The following is a 24,938-nucleotide window of genomic DNA, read 5'->3' on the forward strand; positions in this document are numbered from 1 at the left end:
AGACATATTGGGGGTGGCGGGAAGGGGGTATCAAAACAAGGAGGTACCTCAGTAGGGAATCAGACAGGAAGTCATCCTGGGAACAATCAGATGAAGTGGCCAAATCAAAGTCAACACAGGAAAGCTCAGACCTTTGGCTCTTTCTGCTCCAAGAGTCTTTGATGCCTTCGGGCAGACTTCTCCAACTGGGAGTGTGTTGGTCTGGAATTCCTGTTGTCCTCTAGCCCAGTGGTCCCTAACCTTGGGCCTCCAGATGTTCTTGGACTACAACTCCCAGAAGCCTTCACCACCACCTCTGCTGGCCAGGATTTCTGGGAGTTGAAGTCCAAGAACATCTGGAGGCCCAAGGTTGGGGACCACTGCTCTAGCCAGTATGACCATTGGTACTCAGGGACAGAATTAACACACTCATGATCATGGGGCTCTGTGTGATCCAGTGAATCAGTGATGAAATGAGGACACTTCTTGAGCAAATTTCTCATACAACCAGCCATGTCAGAAGCTGCCTTGCAATTAATCAAATCATTTGTCTTTCCTCCTAATATTGTCTACTCTTTTTGGCTGCAGCTCTCTGCTGTCTCAGCTAGCGATGGGCACAAATCATCGGTTTTCGTCCAAACAGGTTTTCAGAGCTTCCCTGCCCCACCTCCTCCCGATGCTGGGAAGCACCCAACACCCATTCAGACAAAAATCAAACTGATATGAACCCCTGAACTGACAGTTCGTACCTAGGAGGTAAAGTGCCTGGAAATGCTGAGATCTGGCCTTTTATGCAACCATGTACTCTGGGACCAAACCAGAGCCTATCCCAGTAGAGACAAGGGTGGAAAAAATGCTACAATTCCACCTCCAAGAGAAGGAATGCAAGAAAGAATTCTCCAACAGCTCTTCTTTGGGAGAAGATTATGGTGCTTGCAAATTGTAGTCCCACTCTAATGTCTGAGGAAGGTGACTTGTCCACGAAAGCTCACATTAAAATATAGCAGTCTTTTACACGTCACAATGCTTTTGTCTCTTTTAAAATTATTCTTCTGTTTTTGCCTGATATGCTAGCACAGATGAACTCGGCTACCTCTTCTAAAAAATTGTCTGTTACACATTCCAGAGGGCACTACTGTATATATGATTTAGAACTAAATTCCAGAATCCTGCAAAGATGGACAAGGTGTGCAGATGGACAAGGTGTGCAGAATATAGGACAGGACACATAATTCATCTCCCTGCAAATACTCGCCTTTCCCCCCCTTTTACTGTCAACTCAAGCTTCTAATCCATAAGCCTCTAAAAATATGCCTGACAAAGTGTGGGGAACACCTTTTGAAATGTGAGAGGTCCCCGAATAAGATTTGCAATTATATAGAAGATGGCTTAATTTCCTACTTAACATCTTGTCCCTTAAAGGTAAAGGTTCCCCTTGACATTTTTAGTCCAGCTGTGTCCGACTCTAGGGGGCGGTGCTCATCCCTGTCTCCAAGCCACAGAGCCAGCGTTTGTCCGAAGACAGTTTCCGTGGTCAAGTGGCCAGCGCAACTAGACACGGAACACCATGACCTTCGCACCAAGGTGGTACCTATTTATCTACTTGCATTTTTACATGCATCTTTACATTGCAGGAGCTGGGGTGAGCGACGGGAGCTCACTCTGTCGCGTGGATTCAATCTTACGACGGCTAGTCTTCCAACCTTGCAGCACAGAGGCTTCTGCGGTTTAACCCACAGCGCCACCACGTCCCATTCTTGTCCCTTACCAAGCCAAAAGAAAAGAAATACTCCATGAAGAGAAATGTGCAAACTAAGCAATGCAAAACAGGTTCAGCAGGTTTGCTTAAACTGCACAATTGACTGCAAAATCTATTTTGCCTGGGGACAGAATTAAGTTTTTTATGTGCTGTGTTTACCTACATACAAATATAATATTGTGGATGTTCACAAGAGCAACTGCTGTTGCTTAAATAACAACTATAAGGAAGAAGACAATAGCAGGATTGGGGGAATTCCAACATTTGCAAAAGCACAAAAATCTTGTGGGAGAAAGCAACCATTACAGGTATAGGCTAACACAAGCTAGTGTCCATGACTGAACCGTTTGTGGAAAAACAGAAAATCATAAGAACAAAAGAAGAGCCATCCTGGATCAGGCCAAGGGCCCATCTGGTCCAGCTTCCTGTATCTCACTATGGCCCCACCAGATGCTTCTGGGAGCACACGAGACAACTAGATACCTGTCTCCTGATATCCCTCCCTTGCATCTGGCATTTGGAGGTCCCTTCCTTTTAAGCCTGGAGATTTTACATCCCCATCATGGCTTGTAACCTGTGATGGACTTTTCCTCCAGGAATCCGTCCATTCCCCTTTTAAAGGCATCTAGGCCAGATGCCATCACCACATCCTGTGGCAAGGAGTTCCACAGACTAGCAACACTTTGGATAAAGAGAGATTTTCTTTTGTCTGTTCTCATTCTCCCAACACTCAACTGGAGTGGATGTCCCCTGGTTCTGGTATTGCATGAGAGGGAAAAGAGCTTCCCTCTACCCCCTGGTTCCATTCCCTGGATAATTTTATACAACTCAATCATGTCCCCCCCTCAGGCACCTTTTCTCTAGACTAAAGAGCCCCAAACGCTGTAGCCTTTCCTCACAAAGGAGGTGCCCCCATCCAGTAATCATTTTAATCAAATGGGAAGGGAAAAGAAAGGAAGTTCCCTGGACTGAGGACATGGCTGGCTGGCTGACTGAAATGAAGAGAACTTGATATAGCATTATTTTTTTGACTTGGTTGAGTGAGTGTGTCTGTCCACGATAACGTGATTCTAATTAACGTAAGAATCACAGTAGATGAGATGTTTCCATGTTATCTCCTTTCTAGGAATTAATGATGAAGATTGTGGATTGCTGTTGTTTCAATTAGTTTACTTTTTATTATGGCAATTATTCACTTCAGGTTTTGGTACTAAATCTGCTTCTTTTTTAAGTCAGTTAGTTTGTTTATATATTGGATTTTGCATTTTTTCTTCTATTTTAAATTATTTGATAGACAATTTTGATTTGCCCGATATTGATGTCTATGCATGGCTACTTTTAAAAAGCAAGGAAATCTGTGAAAGAAAACAAAAAGCTAAAAGCAAAAGTTAGGGTTGAAACGGTGCCCTAAAAGAAAACTTAAACCCACAGATAATCCCACCTCTGTGCTCAAAACATGGACACACTGATCAACTATTTTTGTACTTTCTCCAGGTAAAACCAGAGCATAATCTTAGAAGCCACCTCACTCTCCATATAGCACCCACTTAATGAAATACAGGCTTTCATAGTGCCACCATCTACAAACAACAGATTTGCAGTGCAGTTGTATCTACTTTTACATAAGCATTAATAGTTCAGCTGAACTATATTTGGGAAAAGGGAGTCTCACTGTGTTTAATGGCCTTAGTCTTAGATAAGCAGGGGTATTTTATTTTTAGAGAGTTAAAGAAAATAGACGTACAAGAAGAGTCCATTAGTGTGTCTATCTTTCAAATAAGAAGGGGTGCTGATACGTGATCCAAATTTTCTTCCTAAAGCTAACTTTTTTGCTTCAAACTAAAGATTTTTCTCTCTCTTTTATATACAGATTTATATCCCTTTCCAAACGTATAGGTGTTTTTCAAGAGTTCAAATAGTTACCTGTTGAAAAGATCAGAGCGTTCAAAGAATGATTTTTGAGCAGCATAGTGATCATCGGATTAAGAGCTGTTTCATCTTGAAACAGGTTAGGATTCCCTGAATCATGGAATGTTAAGAAATTACTCCTTCCAGGGGGAAAAAAAATTAAAACACAACACAAAGTATACTCACACAATCCACAATCCTGCTGAGGTAAACAGTGTCAATACAAGAGGTAAGAACATCCATACACTGCATTTCTTCCCATCCATGCCTGCAAGAAATGTTTTAAAAAGGATTAAAGCCAAGCCAAAAAAGCAGAGACACAGGGGAAAGGTGGAAGACATTATTAAATAATTAAAACTGTTTTACAGTGGACCCTCAACTTACACACTTTTCCAGTTACAGACTTCTCTGGCCGCAAAATTTAGGTTCGACTTGCAGCCAGAGAATCGACCTACAGACCAGAAAAAAACCAAAATGGAACAAAAATGGCCGGTTATGGCATTAATCTGTTTTCAATGCATTGTAGGTCAATGGAGACTCAACCTACAGACTTTTTGACCTGCAGCCACTGTTCCAATACGGATTAATTCCATAAGTAGAGGGTCCACTGTAATTGCTGACTAAGGAGACAACACGTCTAGTAGGTGATCCAATAGTAAGCCACAACCACAGTAGACCCATTGAATCAATGGAATTTAGAACAAAGGTGGCACTCCAAATCCTTACTGATTCAACTTACTAATGAATTTCAGCCTATGAGGTAACTTAAGGCTAACAATGACTGTAGCAAGTTTATCAAGTAGACTCCATGGCCAAACAGGGAACTCGAACCCATACGCAAGTCTGTAGACTAGTGGTTCCCAATCTTGGGTAACCCAGGTGTTCGTGGACTGGAATTCCCAGAAGCTTTCTCCACCGGCAGTGCTGGCCAGGGTTTTTGGGATGTGCAGTCTTAAGAACACCTGGGTTACCCAAGGTTGGGAATCAACGCTGCAGACTATCTGCTACCATACACTCTTGGGGGTGGGGGGGACTCACAGATATCCTGTGACCTAGGATTTTAAACATGCCGCCCTCCAAAAATTGACATATCAATATAAAATTAAAATGTTACCATTGAACACTTATATATGTCTGGCTTATAAATGTAGTGTTGCATAGCAACCCTAATCGGGCTTTCAAGGTTAATGAGATATTTAAGGAGTGGTTTTTCCAGTTCCATTTCCCCAGTGAGTTTCCATCTGAGCGGGAATTCAAACCCTGGTCTCCGGAATCTTAATCCAGCACTCTATCCACCACTCCACATTGGATATGATTTCTAGGAAGCTGAAAACCTTTCCAGCTGAAGTCTCTTTTCCTTGCCGTAACCCCTGCGGTTCTCAGCAATCATTCTTCAAAATATAATTTTAAAAAATGGGGGGGGGCACAATTGTTATTTTAACCTTTTTTTACTCCTGGTGGAAAGAGCATCTCCTCCCTGTTGCACCAATAATTTTGCAGCATCCAAAACAAAGCAAAAGCAGCTAAGATACTGAAATATTCAGTGAGACTCTCTGCTACTGGAATTCAGGCAAATATCTTACCATCTGTGCTTAAAATTCATTTTAAAGACAGACAGCAGAATTTTTTTTTGTTTCATTAATATCCCACTTAATATCCCAAACACTCTCTCTCTCTCTCTCTCTCTCTCTCTCTCTCTCTCTCTCTCTCTCTCTCTCTCTCTCTCTCTCTCTCTCTCTCTGTGTGTGTGTGTGTGTGTGTGTGTGTGTGTGTGTGTGTGTGTGTGTGTGTGTGTGTGTGTGTGTGTGTGTGTGTGTGTGTGTGTGTGTGTGTGTGTGTGTGTGTGTGTGTGTGTTCTGGGCTGTCAAGTCAGATGCAACTTAATGTGACCCTAATAGGGTTTTCAACGAGATACATTTTTACCAGTTCCACTCCCCTAGTGTGTTTTGATGGTCAAGTGGAGATTCGAACCCTGTTCTCCAGAGTCCTAGTCCATCACTCTATCTACAGCACCACACTGGGAAACCAAATTAGAGTAGCAAAATACATTTGGATTAAAATAAGTTAAAAGCACAACAAATGAAGCACAGATAATCTCGCTAAATACAACCCTTCATCTTTGTATTTTTTAACTTTTTGCAGCATGATTCTCATGGGACCTTCGTTACACTCCCATACTTACTTCTCTTAGAAAAACTGCACTATAGGCACATAAAAACTTGTTTATAACCCCCATGGCCTCAGGGTATGGTTGAAATATTTCATAATAAAACTCAAGCAAGACTCAAAGTATATTTTATGTAAACTGGAATGAACTACATATTTTAAAACAAGCAGACTGGGCTCTGTTTTGGCCTGATCTCTGCTAGTCACAATGCCCTTCGTTTCTGGTTAATTTCCCTTCCTCTTATTCATTATCAATTTCCTTCTGATCCCACAGAACTCTCCGCCAGCAAAAGTCTTGCATGTTTTATGCACAGCATAACGTTAAACATTTCTCAGGGCGTGTTTTAAATCTGAGGTAAAATAAGCAAAATACAAGTCATCAACGGGAGTGCCTCTTCACAGTACCTTCTGTCCTACTTCATAAAGCTTATTAATTCATACATTAATCAAGTGAATAGCAACTGTCTCTCAAGGGCTGGAAAACATGCCAACTGGGACAAAAGACAATTTTCATATGCTTCCTTAAATGAAATAAATTTCTATGCTGGAGTTTTGTTCAGTGTCGCAAGTAGACCTAAATGCCACCTCACAAGACTGCAGTACTTTAATCACTTCCACTAAAGTTCCTGCACTGGGATACACACCACCCTCTATTCTTCACATTCTTCCCATTTTTTTGAATGGGATGGGGAATGGGAAATGCATCAACTTCCTGGTTTCATAGAATTCTTGAGGTATGTTCTATCACTAAACCACCATCCAAAGAACCTCATGACATCAGATCCTACCACCACTACTGATTTTCAGTTCAACCCGGATGAAAGAGAAAGTTGGTACAAAAGGATCAGAGGATCAGTTTGTGCAAATCTTCATGCACGCACGCACGCATGCACACACGCACACGCACACACACACACAGACTGGATCTTCCCGGATCTTGAATGCAAGATCTCACCTAACTCTAGGGAAGACGTTGCCATCTATAACGTAATGATGGACTATCCTTTTTGCTTGATCAGTGGCCATGCTGACTGGGGAATTCTGAGATTTCTAAAGAGTGGCATTTTTGAACTCTTGTCACCATTATCCATACTTGGCCCTACACCTTTTTCCCCTTTTCTTTCTCCAACAAGGATGACTGAGGACATTTTGACCATGGATGGGAAGCATATTCCAAAAGATTTCCATCTTGCAAATGCAAAACTGTTACTTCATACGGGATTCAGTTCTACAGTACTTGTAAAGAAAGGAGCAGCTAGCTACTGTTAGCTTAACCTTCAGAACAACTGTAATGTTTCTGTCCACCATATGGAGAGCACCAATTGCATAGTTTCCTTGGATCACAACTAGAAATGGGGGTATTTGTATTCGTACAGCCCCATTTTTAGTTGTGATCCAAGGAAATCAAATACTGTACGAATACCCCCATCTCTAATCACAACATGACCATTTTTCCAGCCCCGCCCCCGCCCCCGGTGATTCATGGCCTTTTAATGTTTCTGAAGCACAATTAGATGAAGCCAGATGGTTGCTATAATCAGTCATGGTATTATGGATTTTTTTCCCATTATAGATTTTATTTCTTCCCAGAGGCACATGCCACTTGTTAGCCTAGTCAACATAGTCTCTGAGAGTGGCAGCACATTTATGCTCTTGAGATGTACTGTTGCTGTTTGGGCTATATAAAAACACTTTAATACGGTTCTTTTTGATGTCTCCTGGGATAATTATACATGCTTCACCTTTCTTCCTCTCCTCCCCCCACTTTATCCCCACAACAATGTTGTGCCATAAGCTAGCTTGAGAGTGTCTCCTCCAGGGAGTTTCATGAACCCGGTGGACATTTGAACCTGGATCTCCCAACTCCCAGTCCATAACAAACATAGCAAATGCGCTGTCAGAATCGCATCAAAAGACTATCTAACCCAGCAGCATCTTCACATAATGGCTGGCTAACAAGATACCTCTGGGAACTGTCCAAGCAAAAGCAATGACATTCTCTGCATGTTCTTCAGAAACAAATACTGAGAAGCAGACGAATGCTGAAGCAATACAGAGCCAGACTGTTTTTTGCTGTGACTTTGTGGCCAGCAACTTCCGACAAGGACAATCAAACCAGAAATTCAGCCTCGGTTGTGGCGCCAACTCACATGGAAGCCATTGAGGCCCCGACGGCACCCCATCGTCCTTTGGTGCCATCATGGCTGCCTCTTGGTCTTGATGGGTTGCTTTTTTCTCCCTAGCTCCCTTCGCCATCTGTCCACGTTCAAACGGCGGAGCGGCCTCAAAGCCTCTTTAAAAGTTTGGAAGTCAGGAACTGGCAGGCATCCACAACAGCTCCCTTCAACGTCACTCGCTCATCGCTCAGTGACATTGACGACGAAGAGAGAGCCACCAGATGGTTTCTGCCCGCTTATTTCCAGTCCAAAACGGTGGCAGAAAGAGAAAGGAGGGTGGGAGGAAACCGGGCTCATTTAACAGATGGCAGAAGATGGAAACAAGATCGGTTTTAAATGAGAAGGGCATTTCTCGTAGATCCTGAACCAAGAGGCCTCCCACTTGGGAAAAGAGAAGGCCGTGGTCTTCATCAAACACAACATGGCAGTTTTGACTCGGGTCCCTCTTTCCAGACGAAAAGGACAACTTTCTGCGGAGTGTGTCTCAGCTGCAATTATTCACGGGTTACCAAGGCAATGTGATTTAAAGGCAACAGTGAGCTGAAAAGGCTCTCTCCTAAAGCCTGGCTCCATGTTGCCTTGGTAACGCGCTATGGTCTGATCTAGAGTGGTTATGTTAATCACACAGGCCGAAGTCTCGGAAAGAGACGAGAAAGGTGGTCTTTCTGGGCCTGGATGGGGCCAATTCAGACAGAAAGGTGGGGACAAAGTGTGTATTGTTCCTCCTTAAAAAAATTATAATTCCCTGCATACAGGAAACAAGTGTGCCAGGAAAAGACGCGGGCAGAAAATAACTATCTGACTTCTCATGTTCTGTATTCAAGGATAATTTTTTAATCAAGGAACCTTCAGTACGAAGTGGTCCAAAAAACATCTTGACCATTTCATGTGCTGTTTGTCCTTCCCTATCACTGATCTTTGGTGCTGCTTCCTGGGAAAGTTGTTTCGTGACATGGGCTTCCCCACCTGACTACCCTCCAGTATTCATGCCGCATATTTTAGTCAAAAGCCTTAAAAGGAGCTAATGGTTCTCACAGATGGAAAAGGGCCACTTCTCTGTACTTGACCGAAATTGCTCCCCCCCACCAATATTTTTCTCCTCTTGCTCTCTGATGTATTTGTTCATTTCACAGTAGCCTTGGCCCACTCTGGCTTAGAAAACCAATGCATGCCAATAAACTAAATATACTGATTTTCTCTTATTCCATAAACATGAGGACCTGACAGACATTTCCAGATGTGCATGCACGAATATACCTCTATTTCTTTACAGAGTTTAAAGTTTTAATTCCACCTACTCCCGAGTGCAGGAATGCAATGAATGAGGGTACATTCAAATAAGGTTTATTATGCAACATGATCATTTATTTCACTGTCATAACTACATCCCACCCTTCCCTAGGCTGAGTGATAGAAACACAGAAATTGGAAGTTTACTATAGCTTCGAAAGACCTCTTCTTACTTGGAGGTAAATCTCACGGAAGCGAAGGGACTTTCATCTACCTGAACATTATTAGAGCAGGAGCTGATCTATCTTGTGCTTATTTAACAGCAAGGCCTGTGCATTTACAGCTGATGAGCACCAGAGGGCATGAAATACTGGACAGACTCTAAATCTAAGACATATAGCATGAATTGTTCTCAGAGAACTTAAATTCATAAAGTCTCAGAAGTCTTTCATTAAAGACTTCATGTTATATAGTTTGAAAACCATGTCATAGGCATACTATTTATCATTGTAAAATAACATATTCCACACTCCTTTTTTTCCTATTTTTCTGCAGGGGAAAAACCAAAAAGTGGATTTGGAAAAATACAGGGGGGGGGGGCTTTTTCTCTCTCTAATTTTTCTGGGTTTCTTCCAGGCCTTCCCATCTCTACGCACAACGTATCACACTAACAATGATGGGGGATCTGAGAAGCAGAAGAGGGATATGAATGCCTCCATAATAAAATTCTTATATGTAAGTCTCCCCATACCATGCCTCTTTTAAACAATTAAAATGTTGACCATAGCATTGAAATCACAGGGAGCTATTCTGCTGTGTAGTAGGGGATATACCAAAAGTAAATAAGGGCAAAACTGTACATTCACTGCACCTCCAAAATATATCTCTATCTAGGTATCAGTAGATAACAGCCTCCTGTTCCTGAAGGCCAGATACCAGCATCCAGGCACAAGAGCAATAACCGTAGAATTCAAGGTAACGGAAATCATGCAAGTGGCTGATTAGCAATTAAGGATCTTCTTGTAGCAAGAAAGAGGCATGGGAATACAGGAAACTGAATCTATTGTATGAAATCCCTGTTCCACTTAGCTGGGTACTGGTGGAGCTAACTGGCAGCAGGCCTCCAGCCAAAATTAATTCCTTGCTCTACCTAGAGATTCCATGAATTACAGTAAGTTTGGAAACTTCAACCTACAGTATAAGGCAGAGGCTGTTAATCTAAGCCTCTCCCTAATGGGTCCCCTTACACAGCCAACATAATTGTATGTGCACACAGGAGCACAGAACGGGAGCAACAGCGTGTACAATTCTTAGTACTTTGACCATCGGGGGGACCTTCAGCATGGCACCACTCTCCTGGAGAACCTACTCGTTCATGTAGCATCTGGTGTACCTCTTTGTTCAAACAAAGGAGGACTGAATCTACCTCCTTTCAACTCCGCTTCTTAAAGCTCAGAAGACTTCCAGACACAAAGAGGTCACCTAAGGGCTACCAACGTCCCCTGACCAGAACCCGTCTCATTTGAACTCCTCTTTCATGAGCATGCACAGAAGCCGAGCATGATGATGGGATACACTTTATATCATACATGCTAGTTGCACCTTCTCTACTGCCCACCATATCCAAAACAAGCAAACAAACATTCTGTACACTTAAGACAAGTAGTGTTAGGAAGGAGGGTTTCTGCTTTATCAGAACTTGGAATGAACTTTTGCCCTGCATCTCCCACAAGTCTTCAGGCAGCATGACCTGTACAGGAGCTACAGGCTTTTAAAAATGGTTACTCATCCAGAGTTCACATTTGCATGTTCCATGTAGAACACTATGTCTGTAAGAAAAGGCTCAAAAATGCAACCCTCCATCTCCTCTAATCTCTGCAGCGTGATCGTACCATGTCATTCAAACGCCACGCATAACGTCAGAAGTGCTTTAACTTCCACAGGACAAATTGTGTCCATGCCGCTGGGGGGAAAAAAACTGCTATACATCAGATCAGACCCGTGATCCATCTAGACCAGAACTATCCATGCTTACTGACAGGCCAGTTTCTCTTCTGGCCCCCTGTGGAAACGCCAGGAATTCATCCTGTGATCTTTTGCATACCAACCACGTCTTCTACTGAGCCACAAGCCCCTTCCAGTAACCATTGCTTATTTCATGCTGTCACACTGCAGCCCCAAGAAGCAGCAGGCAACAGCAGACAAAGAGTTTCAGTGTTTGGACTCAAGGCACACCCACTGCAGCAGAGAGACAAGAAGGCAGACAAAGCTGACAGGTATATGACTGCAAGGCGGGCATCTTCATGTCTTCTCTTAGCCACAAGACCTTCTCAACACCCTTGGCAAACGTCTCATATCAGATAAACTGTCATGTGTCTCCTGGCAATGTAACAGACAGCTATTACGCCAGGATTACACGGATTAGGGTAGATGGCAGAGCTCATTTTGCCCCTCCAAGTCAAGGATTAAACTTTCAGTGTAATTCCGTTCTGTAAACACTCCAAAATACAGTAATTGTTTTTGATCAATGGACTCTGTGTGTTCACATGAGAATAGTATTAACCACTACACTGCCTAAAACAAAACCAGTCAAAATCGGGTGACTGATATGCCAGCGCTGGGTGTATACCATCCACAAACTTGTTCTGTGTAAAGTCAAGATCCAGATGCTTCACCCAAGCAAAACAGAACCACTTGCTGATTTAGATTAGAAAAAGAGTAGGAAAACCACAACTCTCGTCTAAAATAAAGGGGCCGAGTTCAAAACAGAGGTCCCTCTACCCTGCTAGTAACATGATCTCCACATGAGTTGGATTTCACCTACATGACCTGTACCTTCAAGACTATCAATTCTTATTGGGTAAAACAGAAAGGATGGTATCAAATTACTGCCACCACACATGCTGATGTGGAACAGTCTCCTCACACGACTGCATCAAGTTCGTAATGACACTTTCTAAAAGCACCCTAGCCATATTGGTCCAATTAAATTTGAGAACTGGAAGATTCTTATGGTCCCATACTTAGATAGTGAGGAAGCCCCAAAGAGAGATTTGAATCTGGCACAGCTCCTTTCAGCAAAGTGGGTACCATATAATAACAGAGAAATACATTAAAAATGAAGGACTGCAGAGGCACCGTTCTGTCCTATGTCTGCTCACAAGATGGCTTATTGATCCTTGTACACATTTCTAGACGAGATAATCCACTGTTGGCCATCTGACCACATAACCATGACAACAATCTTTCTACAGTAATCTCCCTTTTGAACAACAGAGAGCAAGGGGGGGTGTCTTTCTTGGTTCAGACGGCACAGGATCAGGCAGAGCTTGGGAAAGTGATATTTTTGGACTACAGCACCCAGAATGCACAGGCACTGGCTCTCAGTTGAAGCAAGTGTAGGATTTAAAGTGCCTCTTTAAGTCCCTTCCTTTCCTATGTATTTCTCTATAATTGGTGTGAGACAGGAGGCGAGAGGGATATCCCACTCACTGGAGAGTCGTCCTTCCTCCACACAGAAGATAAGGAAACTCGAACTCAACCGACACCAGCACCCACAAAGACAGAACAGCGAGGGACAGAAGCACACGGTCTGGGAAAAGAGATGCAAAGAATGATGGTACAGGGAGAAAACAGGGAGAAACGGCAGGAAAAAGAGAGGAAGAAGAGGGTGGAGTTTGAGGCAGGGACGGCAGAGATAAAAAGGAAGGAAGAACAGTTACCACCAGGTTGGGAATGGGTGTGGATGGAGGATCTCTGGACTGGGTCATGGTAGAGACTAAGAGTGCCCAAGGAGGAGGCTGATTATAGAAGGAGAAGAGAGATCCCACCCAGACCCTCTTATTGGGGAGAAGCCGAGGCAAGAGAGTAGAGAAAGAGACTGAGAGAGGAGAAAGAGAAAGTTGAGAGAGAAAGGAAAGAAAGCCTAGAATGGAGGATAAATGAGACGAGGAGGAAGAGTTACAGGGAGGACCTTGGAAGGATCCAACATCAGAGGGACGCTCCCCGTGGAATGACAACCGGGATGGCGAGAACATGCCCCTGTTGGAAGGTGAGACGGGACAGACCGTAGCAGACGACATCTTTACAGACTGGCTGGGCCCTTGGAATGCCAGCGGTAGAAACCCGTTCCCATTTGAAGATTGGAAATCCCTTCGAGACCCGTCCAAATCATGTTATAGACACTTGTTATTTGTTAAATACACCAATAAATATTTCACCTGGTTCAAAACAGCAAAAATCTACTGATTTCTTTGAAACAAAAATGGAGCCAAAAGTCCAACTCTTACAATTGCATAAGGCAGAAAAGAGATTTGCTAGTCTCATCTCTCCCTCTGGAAAATTCTTCACTATCTAAAAGTCAAATTCATGTCTCAAAACAAAGGAGCATTTTCTTTTCTTAGAACGTTGTCCCTTCAGGTTCACAGGTCCTCCGCATTTACAGGCATGAGGTATCAGATATGCAAACAAAGTCACAATATCTCCCAAAAGGACCAATTACAAAACAAAAGCGAGCTGATTTGCCAAATTCAAATTAAGGCAATCTCATGTTACATAAACAGCCTTTTCCTCTTAGAGTAAGAAATGCCACAGACTTAAGCTGAACAGAGAAAGGGAGGAGGTACAAGAGATCACATTGCAAATATACAACGGCAACTGGAGCCTGCCAAAGAATCTCAGAATAAATTCAATATTGAAAAAAAACAGAAGTCATGACCATAGAATTACACCAGTTTAATTGTTCACAATGAAGAATTCAGAATTGTTAAGGATTTTCTATAACTTGGTTATAGAAAACCAATGAGATCTTTATGGATATCACAGATGACAAGAAATACTGATAGAGTGTTTTACAGTGGACCCTCGACTTACAGACGGCTCGACTTACAGACTTTTCGAGTTACAGACTTCTCTGGCTGCAAAATTTAATTCGACTTGCAGCCAAAGAATCGACTTACAGACGAGAAAAAAACCAAAATGGAATAAAAATAGAATAAAAACCACTGGTTATGGGATTAATTGGTTTTCAGTGCATTGTAGGTCAATGGAGATTCGACTTACAGACTTTTCGACTTGCAGCCACCATTCCAATACGGATTAATTCCTTAAGTAGAGGGTCCACTGTTACATCAAATTAAGCCTCCACTTTCACTAGAAGCTAAAGTGACAAAGCTAAGGGTATAGCAATCTGGCAATATCATAAAAAGACAGGAGTCACTGGAAAAGACAATAATGTTGGGAAAAACAGAAGACAGTAGGAAGAGAGATGGATTGACTCAATAGAGCAGTGGTGTCAAACTGTGGCCCTCCAGATGTTCTTGGCCTTCAACTCCCAGAAGCCTTCACCACCACCTCTGCTGGCCAGGATTTCTGGGAGTTGAAGGCCAAGAACATCTGGAGGGCCACAGTTCGACACCACTGCAATAGAGGAACAAGAGGAAGCCATGGTCCTGCCTGTGCAAGATTTGATCAGGAATGTTAACAGGACCTTTTACATGTTACACCTAGGGTTGCCCTAAATTGGATGGGTACCCATATGCTGTTCCATGGTTTTGGATTACAACTTCCAAAGTTCTCCAAGAACCGCCCCCCCCAGGCAGAATTCTGAGAATTGCAGCCCCAGAATACAAATCTACATATTTCCAAATTTTTGCCATCCCCGGAGAACCATGTCCAGATTATTCACCTCTATTTATCCTCAGTGCTTGCTCTGTCAACCACCCCTCCTGTCACTTGACCAACCAGGGTGGCCGGGCAGGCCCACCTGGATGCAGAGGACGCTGAGAGTCATAGTCTTCCTACCCATTAGGCTCCATAGAGGGTGCCTCCCAAAGAATGACAAGTCCCAGGAAACACTGTGGCAGGAAGGGGACAGTGAAAGGTAAATACTGTAAACCAAAAAAGGCTTTCTCTAGAGGTCTGCAAGTTCAGATTTTTGTGCTGCAATTCCCAGAATTCAGCCTGGGGAATTCTTGGAGAATTCTGAGAGTTGCTGTCCAAAAACACACAGAGACACACAAAAGCACTCTTATTTTAGGCAGATGAGACTTTCCTGTTAAGAATGTGCTATTAGATATAAAAGTCTGTATCTCCGCAATAAAGCTCTGGGTTGTTCCCCTAATCACTGATATGATCACCCCTCACTGATGAGGAATGAAAAGCCTGCATCCCTTTCTGAGAACTGACTGACTGACTGACTGACTGACTAACTGACTAACTAACTAACTAACTAACTAACTAACTAACTAACTAGCTTGCTTGCTTGCTTGCTTGCTTGCTTGCTTGCTTGCTTGCTTGCTTGCTTGCTTGCTTGCTTGCTTGCTTACTTACTTACTTACTTACTTACTTACTTACTTACTTACTTACTGAGTTTCTGGACTGCCCAACTTATTGAAACTCGAGCCAGTTTACATACTTAAGCAGAACATACTGTACAATAATTAAAAGAATGAATACATAATACCACAGACTAAACAAAAACAGAAAGGCAACCAAGAATTGCCACCTGGTGGCTTAAGTGAACCAAATTAGCATTTAATTTCATAGATGTTAAAAATCGGTCCTGTTGTTGAAGAAGCGGGTTGTAATCCACAAAAGCTGACATGGAAATAAAATGTGTGAGTCCTCAAAGTGCTGTGATACTTCACTTTGCACTGAAAAAACTGTTTGTGGGACCCAGCCACGGCACCAGCCATTGTTTGTGGATCGGGACAAGGGACCCATGAGGCTCACTTCTAATTTTCAGAGGTGGTGACTCTGCCACCCTAGTCAACAGGCAGGCCTGGCACCAAGTAGGCCCTGTTGCTACATTCTCATCCATACACAGTACATCAACAGTAGACTCAGCTGGGAAATGGACTGTATTTCACTGGCTCTGCAGTCCGTGAGATGTTCCAATAGCATAAAAACAAGTACAGGGCAGCAGTTCCTAAGGCTGGGAGTCTCATTTCCAACAGCTAGATGTAGAGACTCTTGAATGTGAGAAAGAACTTTCAGAATACTTAAAACACCCACTCCCCAGTGGAACTCTCTTTATAAGAGAGCTTTAAAAAAACAGGCCAGTATCCTGTTCTCTAAGTGCAAAAGCAAAAGGGAAATCGTGTAGGTATCACAGCCATGTTCAAGCAACCTCCCTATTGCCTGACCAGCCATGTGACGAATCACTCAAGCTCTGCAGGCATGGGAATGCAACAGGGACGTCTGGCCCGAGTGGCGGTGGGGTGCTTAAGTAATTCCCTTTCTCCTCTTTATTCAGGCACAAGAATGCAAATCAAAACCCAGGACTTTTACAATGTTCTGGATGAGATTCATATGCTCTCCTTTCCTGTCGTGGACACTGCCAAGGAAAACAGTGCAGGAGGAGGAGTGAAGAGGAGAAGAGAGCAAGTTACAACAACCAAAGGGAACTGTCTTTGGTTTGGGTGCGAATTCAAAGCATGCTGCTTATATACCCCCCCCCGGTAGTGCTTCAAGCATGCTGCTTATATACCGCCCCATAGTGCTTCAAGCACTCTCTGGGCGGTTTACAAGTTAATTATGCAGGCTACACATTGCCCCCCCCCCCAGCGAGCTGGGTACTCATTTTACTGACCTCGGAAGGATAGAAGGCTGAGTCAACCTTAAGCCGGCTACGTGGGATTGAACCCCGGGTCGTGAGCACAGTTTTGGCTGCAGGACAGCAGTTTAACCACTGCGCCACGAGGCTCTTCAGGCCCACAAGCGTCTTTTGCTCTTATCTCCCACTAGCAGCAGAAGCTAAGAGGTCATAGGAAGCCCAAAAGCTGCTGGATGGAATTCAGCCGTGGGTTGCAGCCTGGGTAACTGTTACGGGAAAATGAATTTTGTTCTGCAGAAGAGGAAGCTGCTGTGAGGAATTCAGCTCCGCTCTGCAGCCAGAAAAAAATATGTGTTATTTCTCTGAATAGAAGCGACCAGAATCATAGCTTGCAAAACTCATTTCCTGGTCTACAACTCCACAGATTCCTTAGCCAGGATAGCCACTGGAGAATACTGGGAGCTGTAGTCCAAAAAAGAGAGCAAAAGTCCAAAAAAAAAAACCTGTAGTCCAACAAAAGCAACATTTTCAGGCGGTGACTTGTGTTGAATTTTGCTTTGTGTGCTTCATGGGGGAAATGTCTAGACTGATGTGAATTACATCTGCACCCACCTCATGGCCATGTGCTGGATTGTGACCCATGAGGACCTTCCCAAATTAAAATTTGGACCATGCAGAGAAAAAAAGATTTGCAACCCTCAGTTACAGGATAAATGAGACCTGATTATCCTTTATGTGCAATTCATTCTCCATTGGTTTAATTGGATGACTATGACTAGCATCAATTCACTCGGGACATGAAGGGCAGCAGGCAGTTGTTCTTGACAATAAGCAGAAGACCCATATTTGCTGAAAGAGAAGGGCCATCCAATAAATCTCATATGTTAGCCTTTCCCAGGCTGATGCTTGACAGATGGACTGGACCAAACGTCCCCTCACTCCAGTCTGGGAATGACAGGCATTGTATTCTACCCCCCACCCTGAAAGGCTCCCAGATTTCATTGGTTCATAAGAGAACCAGTGAGTTCTCTTAAGTTTGTGCCCATGATCTTAACTTTTGTGCCCATGATCAAGTGCCAGGATCTTCCGTGTTAATGGCAAAACTCACCTTGAAGCATTCAGGTACCGCAGCATATATGGTGTTTCTACAGAGGGTCACACTTGGGTTCCAGCCTGCTTAACAGAGAATAAAATATTGGTTACAATATTTTAGGCAGGTTGTGACAAGCCAATGCAGCATGTACCTGCTTGAGCCAACAGCTGAAAATCCAAATGACAGAAATTTAGATGCGATTGCCTGTTTAACCAGTTAGGTAATGAACAGACTATAAGGAAGACATGCTATAAGGAAATCACCCCATCCCTCTGTGGTCCTTGCATTCACTTGGCTCTTTTTTCCAACCGCTCACAAATCACAAAAGCATAAATAAGTTGCATACTCTCATACTTTAAAATGACACTCTTTATATTGTTTTACCCAGTGTTTGGGCAACACGATCTTAGATCTGAGTTTTTGTTGGCAGATCAAAGGAAGAGATGCCATAAACAATAGCCAGAGACCCACAGATGTTTCTGCCCCAGGGTTTCCAGGCTGCTTTTCCATTTGCTTAGAAGCAAGCCCTATAGTGGGACTTACTTTGAGTAAGTATCTGACTGGTAAATGACAATGACATGGGAAAAAATCCAAAATAACAGGAGAGGCGCACAAGCTGGATAGTGGGTGACAAGCTGACATTAGGAAGGTATTAAATTGCCTTCTCTCCATCCATACCATTGGCCCTCCCAACACAGGTTGATGCTGACTTACAACATCTTTCCAAAGTTTCAGACAGGAGCTTCCCCCAGCCTTCCCTGGAGAAGCCGGAACCCAGCATCATATACAGGTAGAAAGCATGTGCTCTACTATTGAGTCTGGGCACTTCTGAAATATCATTGCAAGCAATTCCCCAGCTTATCCAAAAGTTGAAATGACTCCAAAAAAAATCTGGAATTAGGGCTGGAACCAGCGAAGGCAGAACTGGACATGAATGGGGTCAGATCGGTTGGAACCGCAGAGATAAGAAGAGGACCGACTATAGCTTGGAAAGAGGAAAGGCAGTTGTATGTCGATAAAACATTATTTTAGCAGCAGGGCCGGTGTTATTGTTAGGCAGCGTGAGGAGGAGCTGGAGAGCTGCAGTAGTAAGCCCACTGCCATTCTTCCTCCAGTTTCCTTCCTTCCTTCCTGGCGTGCTCTAGTCCATGGGGTAACGAACATTCGGACACAACTTAACGACTAAACAACAACAGTTCTTGGATTGGGGTCCTATTTTTAGGCTTCCATACAGATTATTTTAGAGACGTGGTGGCGCTGTGGGCTAAACCGCAGAAGCCTGTGCTGCAGGGTCAGAAGACCAGCAGTCGTAAGATCGAATCCACGCGACGGAGTGAGCGCCCATCGCTTGTCCCAGCTCCCACCAATCTAGCGGTTCGAAAGCATGCAAATGCAAGAAGATAAATAGGGACCACCTCGGTGGGAAGGTAACAGCATTCCGTGTCTAAGTCGCACTGGCCATGTGACCACGGAAGATTGTCTTCGGACAAAACGCTGGCTCTATGGCTTGGAAACGGGGATGAGCACCGCCCCCTAGAGTCGAACACGACTGGACAAAAATTGTCAAGGGGAACCTTTACCTTTACCTATACAGATTATTTAATCTTTCTCTTTCCCTCTAAATTACATGGTGTAATACTCAATCCAAACTGACAAAATCCAGACAAACAGAAAATCTGCAGGTCTCCATCTGGGCTTTTTGCCTCCAAAGAGACATATTTGTTAATAGAAATATATGTCAATGAGGGAAAAAAAGACCTATTTTCCAGTTTTGACTGAAACTATTCCAGTCCCAGAGCCTTCTTTTTCTCTCAGCGTATACTGCTATGATGCTGGAATTCTTAGAAGTTCTACTGAAATCTCCAGAATTGTTTTCAACCGTTTTCTTAAATAACAATGACTCCTTTAAAACATCAAGCCTAATTTTTGCTGCTCTGAATCCTTTCCAAAGTGCACAGTGAATGTCAGTAAATACAGTAGGTTATTTACAAAGTATACTGAAAGAAAGTGTGCATTTTTCTTTCGAAAACCTGTACATCACATCACATTTTTCCAAGTAGTGAAATCAATTACATTCAATTCCATTTAGGTTAAACCTACCCAGACTCAGATTATAAACCTCTTGGATACATCATCGTGTTCGTGTTGTTTAACAATAAAACTCAGCTCGATCCTTTTTGATATGATGGGATGTACAAAATAAATACTGTAAAGAGATAACATAGTAATGAACGGGGGGGGGGGGAGAGGATTTCTATGACATGTCATATTTTCTTCTGCAACCTATTGTATGTTTGAGTTTATGGGCGGGTTTGAGTAATCTGGTGAGAAAGGCAAGCTTACTAAAAAAAGTTTTAACTTGCTTACAGGTTCAGATATAGGTTGCAGAAAAAATGTGAAAATCACAGAAATCCCCCCCCAAGAAATGGACATGTGAGAATTCAGATTAATCATAAACACTGAATTCAAAGCTTAAAATTTACAACAGGGGGCAAAGTCAGATTCATTGGCCAGAGGGCCAGTTCTTTTTGAATGACCCAAACACATGGTGTGACGCTGGGGTGACCAGGCGGCTGCCCTGGAGTATTACGTAATACAGTAACAACACAACGCACGCACACATAGGGAAACTAAAGTCACATACAGTATAAGAGGTAAATCAATAGCCTGCCAGCTAGGTTATTTGTTTCCATGTGCTGTGATCAAAAAGAAAAGCTGTCACACGCTGAGAACAAAGAATGGGTGTGGGAAAGGGGAACAGTTTCCTTTATCCAATGTTGCAGCTTGGCAACAACATACACAGTAAGATGTGGACATAATATAAATGAAAACCTGTTCTCCGGTTTCTATATAATGACTCCTTTGACAAAACATCCTAGTTCCTAGTTTCTTAAATACATAAAACTGTAATCATTCACATACCTTTCCCCCTTTTCCTTCTTTTTCCATTTGTGTGTGTGAGTGTCCCTTCTACTGTAATCACTGTCCCTCCTAATTTTGCTTTGTAAAGCATACACAGATGGTGATACCCTGTTTCCCCGAAAATAAGACCTAACCTGAAAATAAGCCCTAGTAGGATTTTTAGGATGCTTGTAATATAAGCCCTACCCCTAAAATAAGCCCCAGTGAAGTGAAACCCCACCCTCCACTATTGTGCAGCAACCAGAAGATGACAGGACTGTATTTTAATAAATGTAGGTTGTTGTACATGGGGAAAAAATCCCCTGAATATACGCCCTAATGCGTTTTTTTGAAGCAAAAATTAATATAAGACCCTGTCTTATTTTCGGGGAAACACGGTGCACAAACGCATGCACTCTGAATCCTCAGCATTCCGTTGCAACCTATTGTGCATGTGTGATGTGCTGCATGACTTATAGCGACCCTAACAGGGATTTCTAAAATAAGTGAGATATTTAAGGAGAGTTTTACCAGTGCCACCTCCCCATGATTTTACACAATCAAGGAGGGATTCAAACCCAGGTCTCCCAAGTCACAGTATACCGTCCTCTACTGTAATCTTCCCTAATCTGGCACCTTCCAGTAGTCCTGGTCTCCAACTCTCTAACAACCACAGCCATGTGTAAGGGAAGGCTGCTCTATTCTGATCAAGAGTGAGACATCAGGTTGGTTTTTAAAAAAAACAAACCTGGAATGTGCATAAGGAGGCCGCCAAGAAAACTGAGCATTCCCACACGCTGCTTTGGTTCTACTGCAGTGATGCTCTTCAGTTCCAAGATCATGCCTCTCTCAAGCAGGATCTGGCCCACGGAGTGTACGATTCTCTGGTGGTTCGGGCAAGGGGAATATTTTGTCCCCCCCCCCAGCGTCATTTCAAAAAGCACCCCTTTTCTTCCTTGATTACAATGCAAATGTTATTGCTACTCAAGCCTAGGAGCAAAAGTTAACATTGGAATTTGGAGAACCTGTTCCAGGACAAGACAGAACTCTGTCTTCCACCCCTAACACTGGAGGTACTAAGAGAGGATGTGTGAGTGCATATGATATGTGTTCCTTCACAATGTAAGTGACACAGAGAGAGAGAAAGAGAGAGAGAGAGAGACAGACAGACACACACACACATACACACAGGAGTTGCCCCAGCCACACAATCTATTCTGCTAGCGAAACAATAGCAGCCACATGGCTTTGTCCTCCCACTAACCACCCTTACCCCAAAGCAAAGCAAATAACATCACCATCACTGTGCTAAATTCATAAACAATTACAGATGCTGTGTAAAAACTTGCATTTATTCCTTATTTATGAAAAAAAATATTTTTAGACTGCTTATCCAGGTAATGCCCTCCCCCTCCTCAATATAAAACATGCTGCATCGGGGAGCTCTCTGGTGTTATAAATGGGACAATTCAGGGGCCCGATCCTTTTAAAATAAAAGGGGGGGGGAAAGGGTCCTGTGAGGCTTTGGTGAAGCCTTTCTGGCCAAAGGCAGCAGATCCAGACTGGGAAGTGTCACTTAGCAGGTAACCCTCACCCCCCCCCCACCCTCCGATTTAGCGGAGCGATGCTGTCCAAACAGCATCCTTTGCTGCAAGATGATGATAGTAATTCTGGCACTGAGAGGGAGAGGCTCAGCGGGCAGAAGGGTTTGGGAAAGAAGACTACCGGTATACCTCGACACATGCCCATGCAGAAGCAAACCCCACTCGCCTTGGGGGGGGGAAGGCATCCCCAGGATGCAGCCTGGGGATCCCTCCAACCTACCTGCCAGTCTGCCCGGTGATGGACTGCAGAGAAGAAAACGGGGAGCTCCTGCAAAAGGAGGGGGGGATGTTGGGGGGGGGAAGGGAGGGCGTGGAGAGTGCCCGGACCGACCGGGAGCAGGAAGGAGGAAGAATTAAAGGGATTTTCCTGAGTCCTGAACCAAAGAGATAAGGCCGCCTCTGGACCAGAAAAATACACACAATAAAACCGCCGCGCGGAATCGCCCTCGCCGTAATCAGGGTCGTCACCATGGCAGGGAAAGGAGATCTGGATGGGGAGGGAACGGGTGCAGTGGCAGCAACCCAGTGCAAGGAGGAGGGGGGGACCCTTCCACATTCAGGAGATTACTGGGGAGAAGGACCGCCGACACCCCCCCTTATTGCAAGACAGACACACACACACACACACCCATCTCTAGTTCCCACTATCCGCGTTGCTGCCAAGACGCTCCGCGCGCTCTCCCTGGAGGGTGGCCCTCTCAAAGAAGACTTCTCTTCCCCCCCCCCCAGACCGGGGCGGCGTCCTTGCAAGGAAGGGGAGCCGGGAAGGAGGACTGAGGACGGAGGAGGAGGCGCCGCCGGCAGGAAGGAAGGGCGCCCCCCCCCCAGCAGAACGCGCGACCGGCGGCCGTACCCACCTGCGGGCGGGCGGGGAGCAGGGGAGGGAGGGGGCGTCGGCCCGGCGGGTGTCCCTGCCCTTCTTGTCCCGGGGGAGGACTCGAACCGGGACCCGGGAGGCGGAGGGCCCTCCCTCGAAGAAGCAGGAGGCAGCGTTTCCTGCCCGCCGTGATCCCGGGCGATGGAGACAAAAGCTGGGTGTGTGTGTGTATGTGATGGGGGGGTGTCCTCCTCTTCTCCCTTCACGCCCGCCGCTTCTTTCTCCGAAGCGAGCCAGCCCGGGGAGTGCCGCGGGGGGGGGGGAGAGAGAGAATAGAAACACACCCGGGAAGGGGGACGAGTGGGTGGGAGGGTGGGGTGGATGGATCCTGATAGGAAGAGGTGGGGGGGCCGTCGGTGGGTGGGGACATCCTGCGCTCGTGCACCACGCGAGCCACCCTCCTCCACCACCCCCTCAAGTCCCCCCACACACACGACGCTCGAGGACGTTTGCTTTCGACCCGGGGAACTGCCCGCTCCGTGCCCGGGTCTCTCTTCCCCCCCTCCCGCCTTGGCACGGGAGCTGAAGCCGAGCGAGGGCGCGTGCAAAGGGGGCTGTGTGTGTGTGTGTGTGTGTGTGTGTGTGCGCGCGCGCGCGCGCACCTCGTGTTGCAGAGCCCCGCGCTTGGAGTTTGTGTGCGTGTGCGTGTGTACAGGCTGACGCTTGGAGCGATCGTATTTTGCTGCTGTAGCTTCGCTGGTCTCGGGCCGTGGGGGGGGAGGGATGTGAAGGTGATGGACGGCTCGGACTACATCTTCCGTTACTGTCTATGGAATAATAAGGTTAAGTAGAGAGCTAAAAGAGATTGCTCTGAGCCCTCACTCACCAAGACTCCCCTAGAGTCACGTTTTGTTGCAGAAGCCGCACAGAACACTAGACCCACAATTTAGACACTGCTGCCCTGTCATCGGCACAGTGGCGGCCTGAGTTTCACCCACTTGCCCTGAAGGAGAAGCCACTTAAAGAAAAGAAAAAACCAAGGAGAGGAGGGGATCTGCAAATCTATTGCACTTTTCTTTTTTCCCCATCAATAATAATATTACCAACAATGTCATGTGTGGGGGATGCTGTGGGGTTTCTTTCTGAGTGTGCATGCCTAGGATCAGGCTGAAATTTTGAGAGAAACCCCCCCCATGTCCTGTTTAGTTTGTTTTTTTAATGAAGGGAAGCCAGGGTGCAAGGAAGCAGAGTTTATTTATACACTCATTTTATTGGTACAGTACATTCGTAGCACTGCGGAGTAGCAGAGATCAGAGATCGAAGGGGCTGTCAAGGCCCACCTCCTGCTGATTCAAGAAATCTGCTAAAATATCCCTGCAGAGGACTGTTTTCTAGAAAATTCCAAAAAAGGAAAGCCTGCCACCTTCCAAGTTATTTTGTTCTGTTGTGAAACAGCTGTTACTATCAGGAAGTTTACAAATAGTTTATCAACCTCTTAAGTTGGTCCCTCTTTGAGGAGTTTGATGCTTGGGGTTCTGGTTGGGCTCAAGATGCAGGAAGTGTCCGTGATGCCCTTGTGATGCTGGGATTTTCTGGGGTCCAAAAAGGCCATGTGGTTTTCAGTCCTAGAGCATGAAAAATATGACAATTTGGTTATGATGAGCTTGATCACATGAGCCAGGGGGAAAAGCTGCGCTGGATCCTTTGGGATTATTTCTGAATATGCCTTCCTAGAATTGCACTAAAATT

At 44.6% G+C, this 24,938-nt stretch overlaps 1 protein-coding gene across 15 annotated transcripts in view; it reads right to left on the bottom strand.

Moving 5' to 3' along the window:
• Positions 1–23,473, bottom strand: part of TMEM150C (transmembrane protein 150C) — a 35,398-nt gene extending 11,925 nt beyond the window's left edge. The window contains exons 1-5 of one of the 15 annotated variants that reach the window (XM_073002031.2): positions 23,230–23,473; positions 19,968–20,073; positions 17,883–17,947; positions 16,811–17,105; positions 3,833–3,914 (exon numbers count right to left, since the gene is read on the bottom strand). In XM_073002031.2, the coding sequence (XP_072858132.1) occupies positions 3,833–3,912 (80 nt within the window). In that variant the 5' untranslated portion in view covers positions 3,913–3,914; positions 16,811–17,105; positions 17,883–17,947; positions 19,968–20,073; positions 23,230–23,473. The other 14 variants (XM_073002032.2, XM_078394504.1, XM_078394506.1 and 11 more) reach the window with 14 other exon arrangements.
• Positions 23,474–24,938: the final 1,465 nt, after the last annotated feature.

This window comes from Pogona vitticeps, chromosome 5 (assembly GCF_051106095.1).
Source record: "Pogona vitticeps strain Pit_001003342236 chromosome 5, PviZW2.1, whole genome shotgun sequence".
Taxonomy (NCBI): domain Eukaryota; kingdom Metazoa; phylum Chordata; class Lepidosauria; order Squamata; family Agamidae; genus Pogona; species Pogona vitticeps.